Source organism: Nelusetta ayraudi, unplaced genomic scaffold (assembly GCF_046127955.1).
Source record: "Nelusetta ayraudi isolate G7.1 ecotype Tasmania unplaced genomic scaffold, CSIRO-AGI_Nayr_v1 ptg000005l, whole genome shotgun sequence".
Lineage (NCBI taxonomy): Eukaryota > Metazoa > Chordata > Actinopteri > Tetraodontiformes > Monacanthidae > Nelusetta > Nelusetta ayraudi.
In genome coordinates, this window is record NW_027466055.1 from 4,405,424 (window position 1) to 4,429,690 (window position 24,267).

At 42.8% G+C, this 24,267-nt stretch overlaps 4 protein-coding genes across 5 annotated transcripts in view; 3 read left to right on the top strand and 1 right to left on the bottom strand.

Annotated features, from left to right (window-relative positions):
- LOC142904391 (uncharacterized) overlaps positions 1-24,267 on the top strand; it is a 329,108-nt gene that overhangs the window by 37,719 nt on the left and 267,122 nt on the right. The gene's annotated exons all lie outside the window — the stretch shown is intronic.
- Positions 5,421-9,959, top strand: LOC142902005 (regulator of G-protein signaling 9-binding protein). Its single transcript, XM_076046771.1, has one exon. It carries the CDS (start codon positions 6,486-6,488, stop codon positions 7,224-7,226), a length of 741 nt encoding a protein of 246 aa, XP_075902886.1. The 5' UTR covers positions 5,421-6,485; the 3' UTR covers positions 7,227-9,959.
- On the bottom strand, positions 10,706-13,196 carry nudt19 (nudix (nucleoside diphosphate linked moiety X)-type motif 19). The gene is made up of 3 exons (XM_076050369.1): positions 12,420-13,196; positions 11,927-12,137; positions 10,706-11,775 (listed from the first exon to the last, which is right to left on the bottom strand). The coding sequence occupies exons 1-3, from the start codon at positions 13,194-13,196 to the stop codon at positions 11,564-11,566; spliced, it is 1,200 nt and encodes a 399-aa protein (XP_075906484.1). The 3' UTR covers positions 10,706-11,563.
- slc7a9 (solute carrier family 7 member 9) lies at positions 13,351-22,399 on the top strand. Of its 2 annotated transcripts, XM_076050357.1 has the most exons (14): positions 13,351-13,518; positions 14,751-14,964; positions 15,714-15,833; positions 17,062-17,209; positions 17,711-17,953; positions 18,413-18,538; positions 18,630-18,729; positions 19,167-19,211; positions 19,324-19,447; positions 19,777-19,880; positions 20,129-20,225; positions 20,381-20,530; positions 21,354-21,528; positions 21,633-22,399. In XM_076050357.1, the coding sequence occupies exons 3-14, from the start codon at positions 15,717-15,719 to the stop codon at positions 21,692-21,694; spliced, it is 1,491 nt and encodes a 496-aa protein (XP_075906472.1). In that variant the 5' UTR covers positions 13,351-13,518; positions 14,751-14,964; positions 15,714-15,716; the 3' UTR covers positions 21,695-22,399. The 2 variants fall into 2 exon arrangements, with proteins under 2 accessions (XP_075906472.1, XP_075906464.1); XM_076050349.1 differs by lacking the exons at positions 13,351-13,518; positions 14,751-14,964 and having other exon boundaries at positions 15,705-15,833.

Genomic DNA, 24,267 nt, shown 5'->3' on the forward strand with positions numbered 1-24,267 from the left:
GGTCAACTCCAGACAGATGCCCACTTGTAAGTGCCCCAGAAGGGAGCAGCAGGACATTCCTGGCGACAGTCTCGGCTGTCACGTGTTCCCCAAGAGTGGATTATGAAGTCAAGACAAAGCAGCTTGTCCCTTCCCTGCCCTGTGTCTGCAGCTGCGCAGTGAGGCCCCCGGGGCTTCTGCCCACTCCTATTCTGGTTCAGAGCCGATATCAGCAGCATGTTTGAGAGGGAGGGAGAGAAAAATACCCGGCAATCCTCTAAAGCAGCTTAAAGGCTGACAGGGGACTGAAGCCCTTTCCATTTTCAGAACTGCCTCTGCTCTCTCCTCCCCCCAAGCCCCAACCCACACCCACCCCACCCTTTCCATTATGGCTTGATAAGCATCAGACCTGTCAAGAGAGCAGCCGCAGTGGCAGCATGCAAACTGTCGGCTGCATCTTCCTTACGGCTCTCTGGCTGATCTACACCTACCGGACAACTCCTGCTTCGAGGTGCCCCAGTGTACCATTAGGGACCGTGAACAGCGAGCGACTAAGAGAGAAAAAAAGGCTCTGCTGATTTTAACTCTTGATGTAATCAGGACACTTGTATTCGATTAAATAATGAATGCTAAGTGCTCGTGTAACAGATAAAATCAGCCACAGGAGACCTAGTGCATTCCCCAGTGCATTATTATTTTGGCCCCTAAATATCCACTTGGAACCTTTGTTGACTTGCAGGCTATTTTGGAGTGGAGTGAATTGAGGCGGGAAGGAGTTGTGTGGAACAAGTTGAGCATGTGACTGCAGCTGGCACCCTCATCTCTGTTGTGTGTGTTGGACCAGTGTTCCCTTTGGATGAAAGGAGGGGAAAAAAACAAAATGCATTTTGTGAAATGACATCAATGTGTCCAAAATCAGTAATTAAACAAACCAATTTCAGCACAATTAGAGCAAAGATATTTCTCCCACTGTAGTCTGCATTATTTTTGCTTTGGCTTGTGCAATGCATATGTATTAGTAATATCACCTCTATGCTGTCTCATAAGTAGAATGAAGATTTTAAAAAAATAATGTAATTTTTGGCTTTAAGGTTCCACTTTATGCACAGTTTACTTTTTTAGTGTCTCTTGCCTTGACCAAAGTTCACTCTTCACTTCTTTGCTGGCTCTGCTTTTCAAAAAATGTGTTAAACGCACACCAACAAAGGCCAATGGGACGTCACTAAGGGCATTAGTAAATATGTAACATGTGAGTGGGAGTTTGTTCCACTCTCTGACACCACCTGGTAGTTAATTATGCTGTGTTCTTGGGATCTCAAAGCTGCTCTGCTGAAGTTAGGCATACAATTAATAATTGTCGGCATGATTACAACCATTATCATTTTAGCCTTGTTGTTCTCCTCTCTTTCTGAAGCATGACATTATTAAATTTCTTAATCCTCGCATCCGCCAGGGTCACAGAGTTCAAGCATGGAGTGACCTTTTTGGCTTTTTCAGCATTACCCTGCTAATTCATGCTTCGCACTACTCTCTTCCATGCTGTCAGTCAAGCGAGGGTGGAGTAGAGCTGTGTTGAGGGTTAGTGGATGCTGGATGCCATGTTCTGATGTTAGTGCCATGTCTCTGGTGGAAATATTGACCAGTGACAGAGAACCAGGCCATGATAAACTGGTTTCTAACCTCATACAGGGCTTAACTGTGCTGCATCCACCTTAGCCCTGCCAACATAAATCCTATCTAGAAGGCTTTAAGAGGGGATTTTCTGAGAAGGGCAATCTGTTTGCTTTTTAAAACCACAGGAGTGAAACAGACGGAGGGCAAGACCTTTTAACCCTTTATGCCACCACTCTCCCATCCCCAATCGCTACTCCCTTTCGATTTCAGTGAAGTTGTAAGATGCACGTCAGAAGCAAATAAACATAATCTATAGATTCATAATGTATATTTTATGTTAACGATGCAAACTTCAGATTGTTGTTTGGGTTTTTTTATTTGTAAAAGACAAGAAAATATGTTTTACATTTTATTACAAGGGATATGAAGATGTTCTTTCCTTAAAGAAGCTACACACAAATTATCTAATTTTGAGGTGTTGTAGTTTTGTGCTGCATGTGCACCAATACAAACCACCCACCTGCACATCCGCAGTGGCATGCTGTCCCTCTGTCTGCATGGCTTCCTTGCTGAAAACGGTGGCAAAATCTGCATTTTACTTTGAGGTTTGCATCCGCAGGCTGAATTATTTGTGCAACCCATCTTAAACTTAACATGAAAGTTAAAAATATGTATTCTTTTGTAGGTGAGGATGTAAATGTGGATTTTTTGGGAATCTACAAACAATGTATACATTAATTACACTTAATACACCCACATTCCTGTCCTTCTTGGTTGCGATGTGCATTTATCATTGCAAAGTTTTTATGAGGGTTTTTAGGGTTAACTTCAAGTTTCAAAGGGACATTTTATGTGTGTGTGTGTGTGTGTGTGTGTGTGTGTGTGTGTGTGTGTGTGTGTGTGTGTGGTTTTGTAAGCCACGGCTGGTTGGAGATCCTCCTGTGTATGGCCCTTGGTGGAGTAAAGGCGTGACTCACGGTTTACCCTGATGCTGCATGCTGGTCTGTGTAAGCCACCACATAGTGGATAAGGTCCATCAATAATTCAGCAGAGACAGACTTCCTCTCCCTCTCTCCTTTCCTTCCCCTCCGTGCTCTGCTTGTGTTTCTATCCGGCTGAATCTTCCTCACACTTCCACATGCAGCTTCCTCCTCTGCGCTGCCTTTCTGCTGAGCTCACTGTCCAAAACCACTTAAATCATGCCGCATATGTTTCAAAATCTAAATCTGAGACTCAAGTAATCTCTGGCTTTTAAGAGATTGTTTTTTGTCGACTGGTGACAAGATCCCACCAGAGTTTTTATGACCATGTGCGATTAGGGCCTGAAATTCCTCAACTGTCCTTAATTCCTTTCCGTGGCTGAGACATGATTTGGCAGCTGTGCAAAGTCACATAGTAAACATGGGAAAAGCAAAATGAAGTTGTTTAAAATTATTTTGGGGGGGCATGATATGCTCAGTTAGGGACAGCCATGTCCCAAGATACGGGTAGTTCTGTGAAAATTGTGAAGATTCAATCTCGGGTTCTATCCTTTCATCCTGAGATGGCTTTTAATTTGTGAATGAAGTGACTCTGCTGCAAGCTTTGGCTCTTAAAACATTGTCAGTGATGTTTCATATCATGTTATAAAGCAAGTTTGGAATCTCGCTAATTGGATTTACATGCATGCATCTAGAAAAAGCAGCTGCCTCAAAGTGCTTTCATTGAGGCTATGCATGAGGGTCCGTAGGTGCTAAAGAGTGGAAAATGAACTCTTATGAAAGATTAAGCCTTAAAGTTGTGCAACAAAATGTTATCATTGTTCATGTTGGTTCTCATCTTTCTGGACAATGTGTTCAGTGCATCTGCCAAAATGTGCCAAGAGTATCAAAACAGCAGCATGCTGTGTTTAGAGGTGGGTAAGGTCATGGCACAGGGATTATTAAGAGTTCAGATGTCATCTAAGAGTTTTCCAATATGCGTATTATTGCACTTTGAGGGGAGAACATCTTCACGCTTGTGCCGTTTTGACCATTATCCCATGTGAAGTAGAGGAAGTGTCACCAGGCAGCAGTTTTCTGCATAAAACCATTTGATCCATATGATGTGGAAGCATGAGAGAGATGACAGCCTCCATTAAAATATACATTAGTGGGCATTACTCTGCTGAGCCCAGGAACTTTTGAAAGTTACTAATCTGGATTAAAATGCCTCATAGCCTCATGCTGGCCACTCTATCGAAAATCATGTCCTTTGGTATCCTCGTGATCATTCTCACGTGACCTCTCAAGACCTGGGATGTTTTTGCTTTTTTGTTGTGTTTACCCCTGTTTTTGTCACAATCCTCTGTGGTCAAATAATTTTGAACTCTAACTTCTACTACTGCAATGAAGGATCCAATGGATGTACTATGAAGTCCATATAGTAGCCATGATCACGTTTCAGCACCATGGACAGCGGCATGGATTCATCATAACACAGCTGTAGGCCTGCCAATGTTTCAGAACCACAACCGAGTTGTACATTCAACACTCACAGAGGTAAAGAGGAGTGATCCAGGCTCAACTAAATTTACATGTTGAATATAACATGTAAAGAAAATTAGGAACTCTAAATTGTCCGTAGATGTGTGTATACGTGTTGGAATTTTTGTTTCACCATTGGCGACTTGCCAATGGTGAAACCATGCCTTTGTTGTATGACAGCTGGTTAGAGGCTCCAGCAGACGCCCTCGAACCTGAGTGTAGGAGATATAGTGGGCATAGAAGATGGATGGATGGATGAATTCTAGTAATTTATTATTATATTATATTATATTATATTATATTATATTATATTATATTATATTATATTAAAATAAATCCAAATTTTAAGGTCAACTGATTTCTCGATGTGTCCATGACAAAACAACATCTTTATCCGAAGCGCCTCCTTATCTTATCCATTGTAAGTCTACAGACAGCCTCCAAAGAGGAAATCACATTAAGATTTCCATGATGTGTTCACTCTGAGAGCATTTACACCAGTGTCTGACTTACTCTAAGAGACCAGTTATCAGAAATCTTGTTATAGGAATGCAGCCAGACAGAGACCACAGGAACACCATTTCTGTGCTGCAGCTGTTAAAAGTGATGCCTGCTTCCTCACGTCATTACTGAGCACATTGAAACATATAAAAAGAAAGGCTCAACAAAGCATCTAACGATAAAAAAAAAAAAAAAAAAAAAAATGTATACACAATAGCACTTTCAGGACACTTAAAAATGTTCTACAAAATGTAAAAGGAGAAGAAATTATTAAAATTTGTGAATTGTCATTCACTAAAAGTGATGTGTCCTGGTAGTCAGACAGACAGAGCAGAGTAGAACTGAGTAGCCAGAAAAATTTCAAAATGTATACTTCGAAATGTATCAGCAATCAGTGCTTGATAGCTATGAAAGATAAACATGATATCGTAACAAGTTCCAATTTATACAGTCCGAGCAAAGTTCTTTTTTTCTTTTTCTTTTCACCACATACTGTATATATGGAAAGAAAAAATAAATAAAGCCATCTTCAGTCAAGCAAACGGCCAGTCTCGCCCTAAGTTGCTTGGGCATCCTTTGACTCCATTAGACTCACACTGCAGTCAACGGATCATTAGAGCCCAGCGCTTCAATAATGCAAAAAGAGCAACCCAAGCAAACACAGCCGTGCCTGCCTCTTTACCTTTCAGCACAGCAGGGGTCAACTAGGCAACAACACATTACTCAGCCAGTATGAGGCTTTCGAGGCCAAGCATCACAAACAGATTGAGGGCTCGTGCTGGGTTCTAACTGGATGCAAACAACAAAAGCAAAAAAAAAAAAAAAGCAGACAGTGAGTGGACATTTAGGGAAAGCAATTCCAGGGATGACTCTGATGCTGAAGTGCGCAAATCTTTGATCTGACAATCACACGCAGGATGCCTGAGTGCGCTGGCAGACACGCAGCCATGACTTGTCTCCGCTCGGTGTCTTGCCGTCAAATTCCTGGACGCCGATGACAAATGGCAGGTGGATTAAGGCTCAGTGATTTGATATCCGTGGCTGACAGATGCGTCAGCCCTGCCCACGGTGAGAGCGGCGCAGCCAATGGCGAGGCGCATCCGAGCAAGACCCCCCGCGCCGGCGAGCCAATGGAAGGCGGAGCTGCGCCACTTGGCTGCTCGCACGGCCGCGTCCAGCGCGCACATGTGAACGCAGAAGGCGCTTACTGGTAGGCCTATTTAAATATCATCGATTGGGGCGCAGGAGTGGACCGCTCGACCTCCCCGAGATAAACAAAGCGGATCCAAAACGCGATGGCTCCTCTTGATCCGCGCTCGGGACGCTGCCACGCCGCCGCTGCCTCTGTTTCTCCCCACTGAAGAGCTCCATCCTCCTCCGGAGCGCGTCATCTCTGGGTATCGCCGGACTTATATTTCAGATGCTGGCAGTAGCGGATCAGCGTTCACTCATCGCAAACGGCAGCCAGGCGGACGGGGGACACCTGTAGCTGAATTTCTTACAGAAGCAGAGAGTGGTTGGATTTCTATTTTGTTTTCATTTTCGTTTTTTGTTTTTTGTTTTTTGGTGTCCACGGGCGGCCAGAGAGGTGCTGCCGCCGCTGTTTGATCTCGAGTGGGGAAGCGCAAAGGCGGCGTAAAGCCATTTACGGACGCATTAATTTCTAAGCCGCTCTTTGTGCCTGCTTGCAGACAGGAAGGAGCATGGGTAGAGAGGAATTTGCTCTGACTAGTGCGTCGAGGGGATTTGCAGAGCCCGAGGAGCGCTGTGCAAACTAGGAGCACAGTAACTGCTCGTCATTTCACTCCAAGCGTCGGCAAATTTCTGGAAAGCTTTTATTTATTTACTTAACTATTTTTTTTTACTGATCAACTGATCTAACCGATCATGGGGAAAGAAGAGTGCAAAACAATGCTGGATGCTTTGAACAAAGTCACCGCCTGCTACAGGCATCTGGTCATCGCCCTGGGGAGCACATCGGACTCGCAGAACCTGCGAGAGGAGCTGAAGAAGACCCGAAAAAAGGCCCAGGAACTGGCGGTGGCCAACAGGACTAAGCTGACCTCTCTGCTCAAAGACAAGAGCATCAGCAAGGAGGACCGGGCCGAGTACGAGCGCCTGTGGGTGCTCTTCTCCAGCTGCATGGAGCTCCTGGAGGTGGACATGAAGAGGTCCCTGGAGATCGGGCAGGATTTCCCCCTGAAGGTGCCAACCAGACACTTCATCCAGACGGGCATGACTGGCAGCACCACCACTGTGGCGGCCCGTGCCATGAGCGTGCAGAACATGAAGTACGAGGCGGACAGCAACATCGACACGGTTGACCTGCGGGACCTGCAGAGCGAGATCACCCAGGTGAGCCAGATGATGGAGGAGATGGAGATGAAGGTGCAGGTGGCGCCGTGGGCCGTTGAGGCGAAGCAGGAGCCCGGCGCGGAACTCAAGTCCAACATGAGCGTGGGGAACTCCTCCGTTGGTGTCATCTCCATCTGTGAAGAGGAGCCCAAAGACGAGGACGGTGGGGGCAGCAGAGACCCGGGCTTCGCCACCATCTGCGCCGTGCTCGTCTTCTTCGTCATCATCACGGTCGCCGTGGTTCTGGGGTACTTGGTCGTCAACATGTCCTGAACCGTCACTCGAGCACCCGATGGACACCCAGCCCCGTGTGGCTTGAGCCCCTCGGGGGGCCACACTGCGGTTCGGAGCCAACAGCTACACCAAAGAAAGACGGAGAGGAACGAGAGGGACACTGAGCTCTGCGGTGCGCACAGGGGAAAGGAAGAACTGCAAAACACACCAAGTTGTTCCTCTTTCTGGGCTTTGTGAATGTAAATCACGAGAGTTGAACCAAGTTGCACTAGATAAAATAGAGAGCAGTGTGTGGTGTGCGTGTGTGTGTGTGTGTGTGTGTGTTTTCAGTGTGTGTCAATCAGAGGGAATGGGGTGCATTTTGAGGTTAAGTAGCCTGTTTTGAGCGGCCAGTGGGTTGTGGTTTTTAGGAGGAGTGGAATGGGGGGAAAAAGTCTTAAAATTACGTGACAGTGTCTGGCCATCAGGATGATACAAACAACTCATAATCCAAGTGGATTAGTGGCAGAAAAAGCTCAGCATAAATGTAGCCTTCTGTTAAGTATCCCTCCCTTGACGTCCTGCTGATTGATGCTTTTTGCTTTATGAGTTCCGACTCCCTAAAAGTCAGATATATTTGGACGACTTCGTAGGTCCTCTGATGTCGTATGGAGACTAGTCAAGCCAGCTTTACATGTGAGCCGCACACGTCACTCAGGTTGGAGTTGAAATCGGATCGACACAGTTCCCCACGCTCCACTGCTTAGCACTGTTCTAATATGTGGTGGCATCTCTGCAGCTAGACTGTAGCTTTCCCTTCACCCCATCGGACCATGGTGAGTTTCATGAAAGCCTATAGAATCGGAATGCCCAGAGTGTTTTGAGCAAGCACCTGTTCACAGTGAGCCTGTTTCTGTTCAGGTATTCTTCACAAACAGTGTTGAATGTACACACGTGTGACAATAGGGCATTTGTACATACAGACTGCTGTATCAGATACTGTACATACATAAGTATATTTATTATAATAAAATAACTGAAATTCTACTTGAAACCTGCAGCTTGCACAACTCTGTGTTTGCAATGCATTTATTAAGTCTCCACATGTGTGAGGGTTACACAGGGAATGTTGATTCTTGGAGGCAGACCCTATTTTTAATCACTGCAAAGATTTGCATACATTCATCAGATGTTATTTAGAGCTGGGGATTATGATGTGGCACACTTGTGTTAAAACTAGGGGAAACAAAAACATAGGCTAATTCCCTAATGGTTTTAGTTGTAAGAGCCTTTCAAGGTATTTGTGGAGTGGGACATGGCTGAAGGCAGATGACTGTCAGAGTCAAAATCCTCTCATGGGTGTTAAGTAACGAGAGTTGGATGGTGGAACAATTTACTTCAGTTGAACATTTTCCAGGTTTTTCAAATCAGAGGTCCTGCTGTGTTTTATGAGTTTGTGTAAGACAAATCTGTCAGCATTTGATTTATGACTTGGTGTGACTTCCAGTCTTGTGAAATTGTATCCCAACAGTTTAAAAATCACATAATATTTTGTACTGGAAAATGAAGTGCTTTTAAAAGGCTGCACTAAAAGGGTTATTTTAAATTAGCAGATTAATTCCATTATTTCCTTCGTTACTTAATCTCCCTTGGATTAACATTTTACCTCCATCTAGCTGCAAACATTTTAAGAACTGTTCTTGACCTCACTGACAGAGAAGTTAATGTATCAAAACTGATTACCCCAGTTTATTAAACAGGTGTCTACATTTTTTTTTTTTTTTACATTGCTACTGTAAGCAGCTCCATCTCATCTGTCTGTCACCAAGTGTGGCTTCTTTCACGCAGCAACAGTGAGAACACTTGAGAAATGGCCAAAAGATACAGAAGCAGATCTCATATAATTATTGGATAATGGTCTAAGTCTGCTGTAATTGCCACTCTTAGCTGCTATAGCGCAAATGAGCTATAGATTGAGGTCACCGCCCTCATCCTTTAAGTGGTTCTCCAAAAATTCTATCTGGTCAATTGAAAACCTGAAAGCCTCAGCAGGAGATTTGAATTTTCAGGATCAAAGTTAATGCAACCAGGGAGTGCTGAGAAATGAATTTTATCTGCTTTTATTATTTAAAACTAATATCAAAAAACAACTTTGCAAATGTAAGGGAATCACAGATTTGTAGAGCAATCACTTGGGACATTAAATGTTTATATAGCAGACTACTTGAAGGCATTTCCTTGTTTTACACTGTGCTTTAACTCTTTTCCTTAACTGTCCATCTTCTCTGCCTCGTGGGGACAGAGGCCTTTAGAGAAACATTAATAGTCTTGTAAAAGGACAGAAAAAAACTTCAAAAACGCAAGATAACTCCTAAAAGCACTGTGTCCACCGAGCCGAAAGCATTTTCTTTGGCCAAGACTTTGATGCATGAAAATCTGCAGCTCTCATCCCCCAGTTTACACAGCAGGCGTGCTGATATCTTGTTTATTCACGCTGCCTTCTCTGAGAGGCACTGAGATATGTCGGCAGTGAGTCATGAACCCCTTGAAATCGATGACGGCTGTAACTTTGTCTTCCGCAGATCCAAAAATAAAACTGTTTAATTAAACATTGGCACGAGAAAAGGATGGGGATTTAAATAGACCAAGATAAAGCCTCCCGAAATAGTGCACTTCAAAATGTTTCTTAGTTTTAAGAAGGGGTGCGGTGCTCACCTGAAAGTTTGCATCAGTGCAACTTCGGGGCATGTTGCAATGACTTTGCGGCAACCTTTGTTATGTAAGCTACATCTCAAAATAGACACACCATCAAAGTTTAAGGGCTTGCGCTCCATTTGGCACAAGGACTGACCGGTCGCAGGTGAGTAAAAAGCAACAGTTTGCCAATCTCTTGATTCCAGCTTAACGCGCAGCGTTTCTGCATCGTTATTTGCACTGCTCCGTCGCTTGGAAACCAGCTACGTGGACTGGGTTACAGAGAGGCGAGCAACACACTTGGCGGAGACAAGCTGCCGCATCGTCACCTCATCTGGATGAAGATGGTGGGTTTCCAAGGCTGTGAGTTGCCATAGAAACTCTACGCGCGCACAAACGGCACAGGAGGTTGAGCGGTGTTATTTCACCTCGGCCCCTCTCCGCCTCTGCCATGCTCAATGGCCAGTGATGTGAAACAAGAGAATCAGCGCTCGGCCCACGGGCGACAGACCACGAGCTCCTGGCCCCCTTCTGTTACACAGTGTAACGTTCAAAGAAAACGTGTCAAAAAGGTCAGAGTGACTTCATGGTAACCCTCCTGGCTGCAGCAACACTACAGCAACACTGAAGATTCTCCTAGATGTCTACAATAGTCGACTTTCCTCTTGCACATATTCATCTTTTTTTTTTACTACCATTGTCACATGTTTGGTGCTAAATAAATGCTCCCCTCACAGCAATTGCCAGCTGTTGACACCATATATTGCACTAAAATTTTCCAGAATAGGTTGTGTGATGGCATGGTATGTTCCTTGCACAAATGAGAACAGTCGTTCACAGCAGCATGATTCAAAAAATATATATGATTTAATGGATTAAGAAATTTTTAAACATAGTTCTCAAGTTATTAGGTTTTACAGATGCACAGAACTGACCTGCAGAGGACAAGGCAGAAACCCTGCAGGGTCTCACCAACTGAAATACACAGCAGTCGGAAACACAAACCGTCGACACGTCATTTGAAAAGTAAACTTTGAACAAGAAGAAGAAAAAAAAAGAAAAAAACTTCTGTTGCTTACTGCAAGAAGGAAAAAGGCACATTGAATAGTATTACTTATTCGTTTATAAAATATCAACAACTTTTAAAATTAATTGTCTGGAACCCGGTGGCTGTAACCCACGTTTGAAAGTCTTTCTCTAGGAGATAGCCATTTAAAATAAAGGCGTTTTATTTTTTTTAAGAAGAGTGCCTTGGATTTCCCTTTCAAAATTAAATCTAAAATAAATCAAATAAATTAGAAATAGAGAAGCTATGGCAGAGAATCAAAGAAGAGTTGTTGATGGATCAAATTGTTTCAGATTTAACGGCAATTACAGTGATAACACTGTCCATGGTGTCTATATGCGCACACTCACAATTTTTTTTTTTTTTGCTGCAAATGAAGCAAATATAGTAGTGCAGCTTCACACTGCTTAAGACCGAGACGTATTTGAATCCAGGCAACTGATCTGTAATTTCAGGCAGCACATAATCGTCACTTTGTGTATCCCTGTCACTTCAACATAAATATTATAGGACTAATAGCGATGTAATTAGTGTCTTCTATTCTTCTTATAACGGAACAGGACTAAAGATGACCTGTGAAAAGTCCAGTGTGATGAATTCAGAGAAGATGGGACACTTGTGCAACAGCAGGAGCAAATCAAAGTTGTCCGTCCAAGTCGTTGCTGAGGGCTTGTCTGTCAACGGGGAGTAGATGATTATACTTGGGTGCGACAGTGATCTGCAGCTGTACAGCATGTGAACCTAAAATAACAATACGATGCAGTCCAGAGTCCTGCGGATCCTGCTGGTGATCTTCTGTGTTCACATTCTTTTCTGCCACTCCAGAAGATAAACGATAAAGTTTATCACCTTGGAAAAGAGAGAGAGGAAACACAAGTCAGAGGACTAGGACGGATTTCCAAATGGAAGCACCTCAGTATCCATATTTCTGTCCACAACAGCAACTGATGAGATCTGTTTTTTTTTTCTTCAATGGAGATATAAGAGGGAGAGTGAGCACCTGGCAGCAGTGACACCGGCCTGCTGTGTTCATCCTTTGAGATAAGCGGCAGCCATTGTTCACAGCCCTCTGTGGCGCGCTGCACAGAGAAGTTGTGGAGGTCGTTCAGCAGAGGAAAGCGGCAAAATCGGCTCAGCTCATAAAACTGCGGCGGGGCGATCCACAACTCCTCTGCCTGGTAGCTGTGAAGGATCTCCAAGGGTGTGGACCACTTAAAACACAGAGGACACAGAGGGAATGTTAGACACTGGGAATATTTGTGTTTTGTACTTTTGGTTGGCACTTTAAGGCAGTCTTTTTTATTTTCTTGAAATATCTTGCAATTGCAATTTGCAAATTGCATTTCTGGTGTTGCAAATTTGAAATTTCCCCGTTTAAACAGCTTAATATATTTTTGCTTAACTAAATCTCACAGGTTTGGAGGCACAGACAGTTAGAATATATATTTTTTTGTTTAACCCTGATAAATATGTTTCGTATTCGGATCGATCACCTGAACTTGCACGATCTCCTTTTCATCCTGGAGCGCCTGTGGCATCTCCTGCAGGCAGCAGATGAAGAAGGCCGTGTCAAACCTCTTCGCACCGTACCGGCCCACGGGAGTCAGCCAGTTGCTCCACTCGTGCAGAGCCCAAATGTTGGGCAGCACACGCAGCTCCCTGCACATCCTGATGAAGTTGCACGGGTCCTGGTTGACCAGCGTCCTCCACCTGGAGAGCTCAGTACTGCACAGGTCATTCACGTTGCTACTTAAACATGAAGCGACCCGGGTGACTTCCGACAAGGCGTTCCCCGCAGGCACCACAAGGAGCACGCCGGACTCCTCAAACGTCTCCCTCAGAGCGCAGATCCGGAAGGCGACATCTCCCGGGACCGGAGACCCCAGTTTCAGCCGGTCCGTGGCGAACATCGGGGGTCTCGTTTCCGCTCGCTGCTTCACACTTCTCAACCCGAAATTGGGGGAGTCGCTGAACTGCTTGAAAACGTCCAGCCATTCGCTCGAAAAGTCCGACGCATCGACCAGACCCCCGGGAAACACGTAGGCATTGGGCATGAATCCGCTTTTACCGCTACGTTTAAGCATCAACACGTCGTAATCGAAGCGGGACCCGAGGGGCAGCCGTGCACGTATCCGGCCGCAGTCCGCCGGCGGCGAGGCGGAAGCTGCTGTCAGCGGCCCTCTGGACGTTAAAGTGTCCGCCGCAAGCCTGCGTCCTGCGACTAGAATGAGAGTGGCCGCCTCCTTCCAGTGCTTTAAGTTGGTGTTCATGCCGACGGCCCTTCAGCGGTGCCCACTCAACGCCCTTGAAAGTTCTTGTTTCTCCGTGGAGTGGCTGTCACGGGCCGTCTGGCTCCGAGTGGACGTTTGTTTTGGCGGAAGTGACGTCACCACGCCGCCGCACATGGGTCACGAGTCGCTCACGCCACCTGCAGACAGAAGACATCATTACCTCCTCTCGTGCCTCCTGTCGTAACTCCACGCTGTTTTTCGCTTTGAAAACGTGTATTGTCGGTTTTCTTTTTATTCTCTTTATTTATTGGTAGATTTAATCACTTCTTTGTTTTGTACAGTACGGAACAACACAGACGAGGTATGTATGATATGCTAATCATTTCATGGAGTTTGGTACATTTGTTCCCTTTAAATGTTAAACACTGAATTATGATTATAGTCACAAAGCTTGTGAATGTTTTGTTCGACCAGAAAAGATCAGCTTAAGTTATTTGCTTGGGTGTGATAAATTGATTTACCGTTGACCTAAACCAAACAAGAAATTTTGAGATAAATTCTTTAAAAACAATACATCTTTTAATTTGTAAATATGATTCATTTTTATTTTGGTTAATAAAAGTATTTCCCTCAACTTTTTTCAGCTCAGCTTTGTAAGTTTGGTTTTTAGTCAGTGTGAAAAATGTGTAAAATCTACATTGGCCTAGTAGTAGTACATAGTAGTGCTTAAGTAATCTCTAAGCCATTGTCTCATTTTTTTAGGAATGTTTCTTCCTAAATGGGCTTAAATGCAGCAGGCAAAACGGAACAACAATTCTCCAAGGCTAAAGTTATGTCTGTAAATGCACTTAGCTAGATCCTAAGCCCCAGTGATTTTGTCTGAAACTTGTGCTCAGTTATTGTTCTCAGGGTGACTGAGTTCATATACCCGTTGTTTTCTGCTAGAGCAGAGCACTATCAACAAGACTCTGCTTCTTTCTGCAGATTTTTTTTTTCATTTACTAGCTGCAGAAACAGAAAGACAATTATGTTTTTTTGTCTGCTACAGACAACAGCAAAATCACTTGCATTCCAGCATAAACATATCATTCTGCAGATATTGGCACATGATCAGTAAAACCTAAGCTCTGTTTTTAATGCAATTAATGAAGAGATAACATACTTGTAATGTATGACAACTTTTGACAATGCAGTAAAACTGTGAGACAAAGTGAAAATAAAAGGACAAAACAGGAGCTGGGACGATAACGCGAGAAATGTTAATGATGGTGAGGTTTTGAATGGCACACAAACACACACAGGTGTCATGTATCCTAATCAAAGAGCCATTGTGGACGAAGTCTGGCTCAGAGAAAATAACATGTTTCCGGGTATTCCATTCAATCTGTCAAACAAGAAGGTCGGCCCCCAGAGTGCCGAAAACAAAAGGAAAAAAATGTGAGTATCTGGTCAGTCAAACTAAGTGGTGAAACTTCTTGGAAAAACTCCCTTTGATTTTAGGTTAAGTGCCTCATCCCAGAGTGCTTAGTGAGTTTTATCAAGTCGTAAACAAAACTATCTTGGGAGCTCTCTGCCTCCCACCCCTCTGTTCAGAGCTATCCTGAAGGTCCAATCAGGCGGCGGAGCCTCCCACTGGAGGAGTGAGCTTGGTGGCAGGGAGCCCCAGGTCTTCATTTACTCCAGACATTCCTGCTCTACTTCATTAAGTCTGTCTCAGTGTCATTGGAGGAAACATATCACTGTACCTGGGCTCCAGATTTACTACATCCACTGCTCAAGGAGTATCACTGAGGGTTTTGCGTTACATGTAAGTTAAGTTTTATTTTTGTATTTGCTATTCATCTGTTAGGTTGTGCCTCAAATGCAGTCTTCAGCCAGACTGATTCATAATTCATAACAGAAGCCTTACAATGATATGTTGAAAAACAGAAACGCTGAACAAATTTGTGGCTGTGTTGCAAGTCAGTTGCACTTGTTGCCCAAGTTAAACATTATCACAGAAATCCAGTAAGTCATGTCCATTAACCTTTTTCTTGTGCTGTAGATGTCCATTTACAATTTGTCAGTTCGTTTTACCCAAAACAACATGTGCCAACATCTATCTATCTATCTATCTATCTATCTATCTATCTATCTACATGAAACGACAGTGTGTTGGATTCTCCTCTGCTACGGCTGAAGTAATACTTCAATAAATAGTAAATGGTGGCTTTACTATTTTCCAGAGAAAAATGACTTCTCTCAATTAGTGAGATTAACTAGTTGTGAGGAACCATTCAATTAGTTTGCAGAAAACCAAGAGAATCAAAAGTTTTTTTTTCTTTTTTTTTTGCAGCAGCAGACTCTAGGACTACACACACGTAAGTCAGTTGGCATTTCTGTGGCTCATTGTTAAGCACGATAAAATGGACTTGCATTCTGCTGGCAGCTGTAAAAGTGGCAGTTGTCTGTGTCATGACCTCTGATAAAGATTGGGATGATTAGATTAGATAAGCTTTTTAAGGATCATTTTAACTTTGTTAAAATGCACGCCTGCATTGGTTTTGGATGCACCAGGACATGGATGAAGGCAGCATCAGGCAGAGGAAGGAGTCTCAGAATGGCTCCACTGGCCACAACCTGGACGAGCAGACCAAAGATGAGTCAGCTGCAAAGGCTACCGTGCTACAAAAAGATGTGAGTGTGCCTGTGTGTGCCCGAGAACAATTCACACAACAAGTTCACACTGCAAACTAAACTTTTTTCCACCTCAAGTATCAGTAGCTGGGCTGGGTACCAGGCAGTACCACAGCGACTGTCCCCTCTTATTAACCACACAGTGATCCTCCAAGTACTGCTGTCCAGACCTCATAAGCCCAACTAAGCCATAAAGTCAATTTAGGGTGAATGAAAAATAAACTTTTCATTGAATTAAGATGCTTTCAACTTGTGCTGCAGCTTGTGAATGAAAAAAACAATAACCACATAATGTTATGTTAGTTGAAATGAAACAAAGCACCTATGTTTGAACACGAAGGCATGTCATACGCTACTTTAGAGGAAAAGGCAAGGGTCATGAAATTTTATAGAAAGGGAAAAAATAATTATTGTTATTATTGTTTTATGTCAACCATTGCAACTAAAGGATTAAGAGGTGAGTCAGCTCACTTTAACATTAACTCACTGTTCTTCACAGCCAAAATTGTGAATTTCAACGGTTCCTCTGTCAAGATCATGTCCATAATTAATATTACCCAAGAAAATCTTGATAGTTAATTTCAGTTAATTTTCATTCTGTATTTCCTTGGTTTGCCCATCAAAGTCAACCTGATCCAAGGTCAATTTCAGACAGCTGACACCTCAAAGAGCAACATGAAAGGGGAGTGACGACACACAACTACTATCCGTTAAGTTTTCTCGTAAAATAGATGGAAGGACTCTTCAACAACCCTGTGGAAGTCAAACATTAAGTGTTTCAGTTGAAACAAAATATATGCTGAAAATGTCACTCAGGGTCAAATGTTTTTTTTTCTCTCTCTCTATTTGTTGACACATAGACACTGATTGCCTTGCAGCTTGCAGCTTGCAGCTTGAAACTTGAAAGTGATTTTAGATGCAGTTGCCATGTCTGACTCAAGACGTGACACACTATGAACATTCAAAACTGAAACATTAATGAAACATTACAAGATGAACACTTGAGGTGGCAACATTACAGTATCCCGTGAAGTAGTCGGATACGTGCAAGTGAAGTATCAAAACCTTCAGAGTCTGATATCACCAAAAATTTATCTTAGAATTTTTCTTCGCTGTGGATGTAAAAGTGTGGACAGGAAAGCTGAACTTCACTCTTCACAGGAAATAACCTTGAGCGAAAAAAAAGCACCTTTGCTTTAAAGTAACACTGTGCCCTGTATATGTTCAGGTTGGTCTGCTCAGTGGCATCTGCCTGATCGTGGGGACGATGATTGGTTCAGGCATCTTCATCTCTCCCAAGTCTGTTCTGATGTACACTGGAGCTGTGGGACCCTGCCTCATCGTCTGGGCTGCCTGTGGCGTGTTATCCACTCTGGGTGAGAGCAGTATCAATGGAATTCATCGCACAGATTAGCAATAAACTATATATGATTTTTGTTTCCATTAATATGTTCGATGATCATGGACAAATAAGTAAGACGGTCATCCAAGTCTTAAGGTGCTTCTGAAATGTGCTGACTGGATAACTGTTATGTTCAGACAGTCAAATGTTAATTGAAGTGAAGTGCCAATGTTTTGATATTTATTCATATGGCAAGATTGATTTTATTCTGGTGTTTATGACTTCAGAATATATATTTCACCCTTTATTTAATAAAAGTATCAAGATACAATATTTTATTGTTTTACATATCATACAAAATTCGGTTTGGCAAATTTTTACTTCTACCCAGAAATTGGTAAAGTTTCAGCCCTGCTTCCTTCCTTGCCCCACATTCAGAAATTGTGTCCTAATTATACCAAATCAGAAATCGACAACCGTCCGGACAAGTGGAAACATGAAAATTGTGTCTGAATTTGTTTTTCTTGCTGCACAGGAGCATTGTGCTATGCTGAGCTTGGCACCATGATCACCAAATCAGGAGGAGAGTACCCGTATTTTATGGAGGCTTTTGGCCCCATCGTGGCATACCTTTACTCCTGGACCACTGTCATGGTGCTGAAGCCGTCCTCCTTCGCCATCATCACGCTGAGCCTGGCAGAGTACGCGTCCACTCCTTTCTACCCCGGCTGTACTCCTCCTTCTGTGGTCACCAAGTGTCTCGCAGCGGCAGCGATATGTGAGTTTTCCAACAAACCCTTGCCAGTTAATTATTAAGTTCCACAAGTTAAAGAAAGATACATGGAACTTAAAGACATAACTTATGTTATGATTAAACAGGGCTGGAAACAACTGAATGTGACTGCTTTGATTTTTTCTTTCTTTTGGGGTCAAAATTCAAATATAATCGAAAAAAGTATTAATAATAATGATACTGACTGATTCTTTGTTTGGGGGAGATACTATTTTTTTTTTATATCAGTTTACAATTTTGAGAGCTTGATTTTTGGTCTTTGGTTAGTCGTGGGTTCTGGGTTCAGTTCACCATTCACCACCATCAGAGGCCGGCTTTTAACACCTGGCTTTTAATTAACACGAGAAGGACAGGCAAGTGAAAAAGCTCTGAGGGGATTTCTCAAGCTGCTCTAAAACAACCGAGTGAAACTGAATGCTCTCATGTGTGATCATGTCTTCCCAGTGTTGATCACCACTGTCAACTGCCTGAGTGTGAAACTGGCAGCCTTCGTGCAGAACTTCCTCACCGCAGCCAAACTTCTAATCATTTTTGTCATAGTGGTCGCTGGAATTGTAATGCTGGCCCAAGGTGTGCTTGTTTCTTATATACATACACAGCACATTTTTTTGTCTTGTGACAATGTGCTAATGTACGCTGTGTGGTATTTGTATGTCTGCAGGAAAAACTGAGAGTCTGTCCAATGCATTTGAAGGATCATCAACATCTTTTGGAGCAATTGGACTTGCATTCTATAATGGGCTTTGGGCTTACGATGGGTGGTAAGAGTTCATTTAGTGCTGTGAGAGAATATGTAATGCTGGGAGGCAGGTGTCTTTTCAAATGATGCAATGAATCTGCACTGGTCAGCCATCAGTTGTCATATTTTTTTTCCCCCAGTGTTTCAACACTCATTTAGAGCGATTGGAAAGTTAAGAGGCAGAAAAATCAGACAGTTGGTGAAAATAGACTGAAAAAATCATTACAAATATTGAAACTAAGAGGAAGGCAATGGTATGTTGAATAGCGCACTGACGAAATTTCAAAAACTTGGCCCGGCAGGCTGATCAGATCTTTGCAGGTTTCACCACAGTGAGTCTATAAGAGTGTAATTGCAGTGCAGCGCAGAAGTAATTCCGTCACTCAATGACTGTAATTCTTTGTATCGGGCTCATTTAAAGTGTAAGAATACCATTTGTTGGCTCTTTTGCATCCGTAGGAATCAGCTGAATTTCATCACAGAAGAGCTGAAAAACCCATTCAGGTGAGACGAGCTATGCATTGCTACTATGGCCAGCGGAGACGCTGATGCCTCCAACACTTCCAAGTGATGGAGACACACGTCACAGGACAACAACATGTTTCCTGTCATCCAGGAACTTGCCGCTGGCCATCATCATTGGGATCCCCTTGGTGACGGTCTGCTATGTGATGGTCAACATTGCTTACTTCACTGTGATGACCCCCGCTGACTTGCTGTCTTCTCCAGCTGTTGCTGTGGTAAGAGGGGAACACGTTGATCTGACGATAGATGTCAGTTTGATATTCAGTCTCATTTTCTGAGCATTTTTCATAGCAAAAAACACCTTTCCATTGATTTCTAGCTCTATTGTGCATATTTAGGGTACTGATATCTCTCCCAACACATCCACCAACTCACTTTGGTCAACCATCCAATACACTACGCAAAAACAATTGGGTGAAAGTTTGAAACATTTTATATATATATTTTTTAATGTTTTTGTGGTAAGTGTTTCTATTGGTTTGTGCAGTTCTGCCTTACCTCTTCTTCACTGGGGGCTTTCACTGTATTTTTTGTGCCTCCCCAGACTTTCGGAGACAGAGTCCTCTACCCGATGTCATGGATTGTTCCCCTCTTTGTTGCCTTCTCCACATTCGGCGCTGCCAATGGAAGCTGCTTTACAGCGGGCAGGTACGAGATAGACACGAGCGGCACATTGCGTGTGGAGGAGGGCGAGGAACACTCCTCAGCCATGTGCGTGTGACCGAGCTACACTTTTTCTGCGGGTGTGAGAAAGAAGGCACGAATGAACCAAGTTTCAAAAAGAGACGCGTTGCTATCTGACAGCAGTAGCTGAGGCTTTGGCAAAGAGGAGGTAAAAGAGATAAAAATAGATGAAAGTTATGAAGAAAGAACATGTTGTCCTTCTCTCTCCGCAGACTGTCCTACGTAGCCAGTCGAGAGGGTCACATGGTGGAAATCTTGTCCTTTATCAGTCTGAAGCGCTACACTCCAGCCCCTGCTCTCATATTCAATGTGAGTTCAATAGGACAGACTACTCCTTTATATTTCAATGTTTAACTTTATATAGATGTGTGGTTTTTATTTTACAGTCGTATAATAAAAGACTGCTGACCCAGCACGCTGAGACACAAAAGCCCTAAAATATGAAACTTCTGTCTCCATTTTAGGGCATTGTGGCTATTTTTTACATCATCCCAGCCGACATTAACACACTGATCAACTACTTCAGCTTTGCTCAGTGGGCGTTTTACGGCATGGCTGCCCTGTCTCTCATCGTCATGCGCTTCACCAGGAAGCACTTCAACAGACCAGTAAAGGTGAGTTTTTTTTTGTTGAAGAACTCACCAATGAGATAAGATTGTATACTTACTTGATTTGTGTTGCTTTTCACAATTTAAAATACATTTTACCCATTTACCTTAATCTCTCGCATTGTTTAATATTGTTATTTTACCTGTAAAGCGACTTTGAGCACCTGTAAAAGCGCTTTATAAATAAAAAACATTATTATTATTATTATTATTTACAACCAACGGTGATTGAACCTGGTGACGCGATAACCCACACAACCTCTCTTGAGTTTCTCATTGCGCAATAAATTCACTCTGTGAAAGTCGATACTGCACATAGATACTGAAGTAATATATTCATGCAAAAATACAAAATTCAAAATAAAAGCCAAACATTTCTCAGCAAACTAGAGAGTCAATCTTCAGTCCTAAAACAGCGACGTCAGGTTTTTAAGCTGCTTAGTCCACGACTACCTTCATGCAACTTCTGGCGACACAACCTGCGATACTTGTGTCATCTGAGAGGCTGCTGAATAGGAGGCTACAGTAGATATTTTTTGGCTGAAACCACAATGTCACATCACAGTAGAGAAACTGGACTGCAATGCTCTACTGTGCACCAGGATGACATTGCACAAGCAATTTTTAGAGATGTTTTTTTTTCCCATTGTTTCATGTTAAGTTGGAGTCTTGAATGCTTGGGTGGAACTTTATCCCTCTATCAAATTGAGGAAGGGTCATTAGAACGAGTTGCCAAAGTGTCACTTTTGAGCTTCCCTTTAAGTTGTGCAGAAGTTCAAGTCTCCATGAACAGCAGACTCTGACTAAATGTGTGTTCCTGTGCTTGAAGGTACCGATTGTCATCCCAGCCTTGATGGTGCTGATGTCCGTCTACTTAGTTATTGCTCCCATCATCGATCAGCCGTCGATGCTGTACCTGTACTGTGTCATCTTCATCTTCAGCGGACTCATCCTTTACTTCATCTTCATCTACCGGAAGGTCAAGTGGGCACGCAAAATCACCGGTAAGCACATCAAACTGTTGACAAACTCTTGCAGAAGGCAAATGGTGCAGCGTGCGTACATCATCTAATGTAATTCCACTGTCGGATGATTGTCCTCACTGCAGGACCGATCACCACCTATCTGCAGCTGATGATGGAGGTGGTTCCACCTGAGAAGATCGATTAAGACGCGGATGAAGTTGCCAACTCTGGCTGCTTGTGATGAACTCAGTCAAGCCTGGTTTTGAAAAAGTGCAGGCTTTAAAGTTGGTGCTCAGAGTGTGAATGCCCATCGGTGTTTATTTAGGGCCTAGGGGAAAATAAACTAAAAGAAGAGGACAAAGAAAGGCCAGAGTCATTGACCTAGAAATTTGATGTTGTTAGGTGAGCTTTTATTTGAAGACACCCAAGCTGTTTTCTATAACGGTTATGAGGAGTAGGTCATAACCGTCTTCGTGGAAGCCGCTGTATGAAGCGTTCAGTAATCGTAAATAAATGTTAAAGTGCAATAACCTTTTTCACAGGGCCAAAGATCGTGTGGCATAAAGCTGCATGGGAGATATAGATGTGTATGAACCAAGGGAAACCATTGTGGCAAACAACATGAGGGCCCTGCAGATCATTAAACAAGTTTTTAAAATGTGTGTATTTATATTGCCAGTGAGGATGACTTTTTATAATGATGTTTGCTCACTGTGTGTTAATGCTGTCCCTTTCCTGTCTTTTTCCCCTGGATGCACTGGAGCAGCTGTGTTTTTGCTTTGCTGACGGTGGTTAAATGTAAAAAAATTAGTGTAATTGAGCGTTCTGTGGACATAAACCACTCTGTGATTCCCAAAGAAATCTCTGCTGTGCTCAACCATTGCGCTGGAAAAGAATCATTTCTGAAGCTGCCATATACGACTATGGACTTGGAATGATCATAAATTATATTTGCTTTTAAAAGCAATGTAATGCTGAGCTCACAACAACAATCCGACCTGTTTAACAACCATTGTGTTTTTATGTTGACATGACTAACCTCGGGCAATGAACTCATCCAAATCCAATCATTGATTCATTATAATACTTACAATACTTACCTACATGTCAGGAGTTAAAGGGAATATTTGTCTGCTGAATATAGGCAAGAAATCTTTGGTTTAAATGCTGAAATAATGTTTTTGGAAGACAGTAATTATTTTTCTGTTTCTGGGTACCAAAAGCTGTTTTGAAATTTAGCAAACTCACTCACTCCCTAGTTCCACTAGATGTCAGTGCAGCACCCTCTGAATCCTGTTTATATAAGCAAAATTACAGAGAAGCAGAACCAGAGCAGATTTATTTCCTCAATCAACGTTTGTGCTGCCAAAGCTTTTTAACGTTCACTTATTACAGTAAAAATCACATCTAAAATAAGGAAAAGGTGGCTTGAGATGGTGTTTTAGCTTCTAATAATAGAATCTTTGCATGCCCTTGTCCTTGATGGACAGCTGCATGATGATCAGAGAGTAACAGTCAGTCACACAAGAAAGTATGTTGAGGAATCGCTATGCCAGGATGTCTTCCAAGACAGGTGTTCTTTTGTGACCTTTGTGTTGACATTTGAGGTCTTTTCAGTGGCTTAACCCCCCCCCCCAAAAAAGATAAGCAAATTCTGACAATTTCAGCCATAAAGCCTAAATTTCAATATGGGAATTACTGACATGTGTATCCCAAATAGTACAAATAGTATTGTGACCCAGCTTGTAAACATAAGCAGCATTTTGTTCATGGAAGGAAGTGTTAATGATGCTGCTAGATGTCTTCCATACGGTTGACTGCCTCTTTGGCACACGGGCCTCGTCCACCGCTTTTGAGAAGTTGAAGTCAAGCTTAAGCAGGCATTTCATTTGCTCTTTGTCGCCATCTAGGGGCCTAAATACTCCACACAAACACATTTCCACTGTGAATTGTGAAGCCAGCAGAGAGGAGAGAGGAAGGTGTGATGAGACCTTCAGTGACTGTGAGAGGACATTTAGTAGTTAAGCTGTTGCTAGAGAGACATGCAACCTGTTGAGTCCAGTGTCTCTGTGAAATGACGCTGCGCTGCACGATGGACACAGTTGTAACTGAATGTGTTGAATTGCAAGTGTCCTCATTGCAACAGCCCTTAGATTCTGAATCATGGTACAGAGAGCATAGATTTAACATAACATACATATAGGCTGACTTAAATCATATCCCCTTCTCCTCTTCCTCCTCTTATATTTGGGGTGGTCGGGCTTTTTAATATTTAGTGTGGAGACCAGTGGTTACGTTCTGTTTCATCACTATTTAACGGACGTTAAGTCCCAAGGTAGAATAACATTATTCATTTGGAGTTTGAGCGAAAATACACTAAAATAAAGTTTCTAGCTCAGTTTTCATGGTATTTTTTTGTTTTTGCAATGATGCAAGATGACTTCATCAGCAGAGTAGCAGAGTAGTGATAGCTGCTCAATATTACACCAGTAACTTGTTTTCCTGTTTAAAATGTAGAATAATCATTCATGTACACATGTGGGTTTGAATTATTAAATAAGTACGCCTGGGGATGAGTAAAGTTCAAAACAAAGGCCGACAGAGACTCGTGCACTCGAATAACTAAAAACCTGCAAAGTCTACAATGTGTAGTGGAACATAAACCTCTTATTGTCTCAGCAGTTTTTTTTTTATTTTTTTTTATAGGTGCTACATTAGTGGTTAGTTGTGGTGTATTTTTGTTCACTGTATTTTCTTTTCTTTTTTTTAAATCTTTTG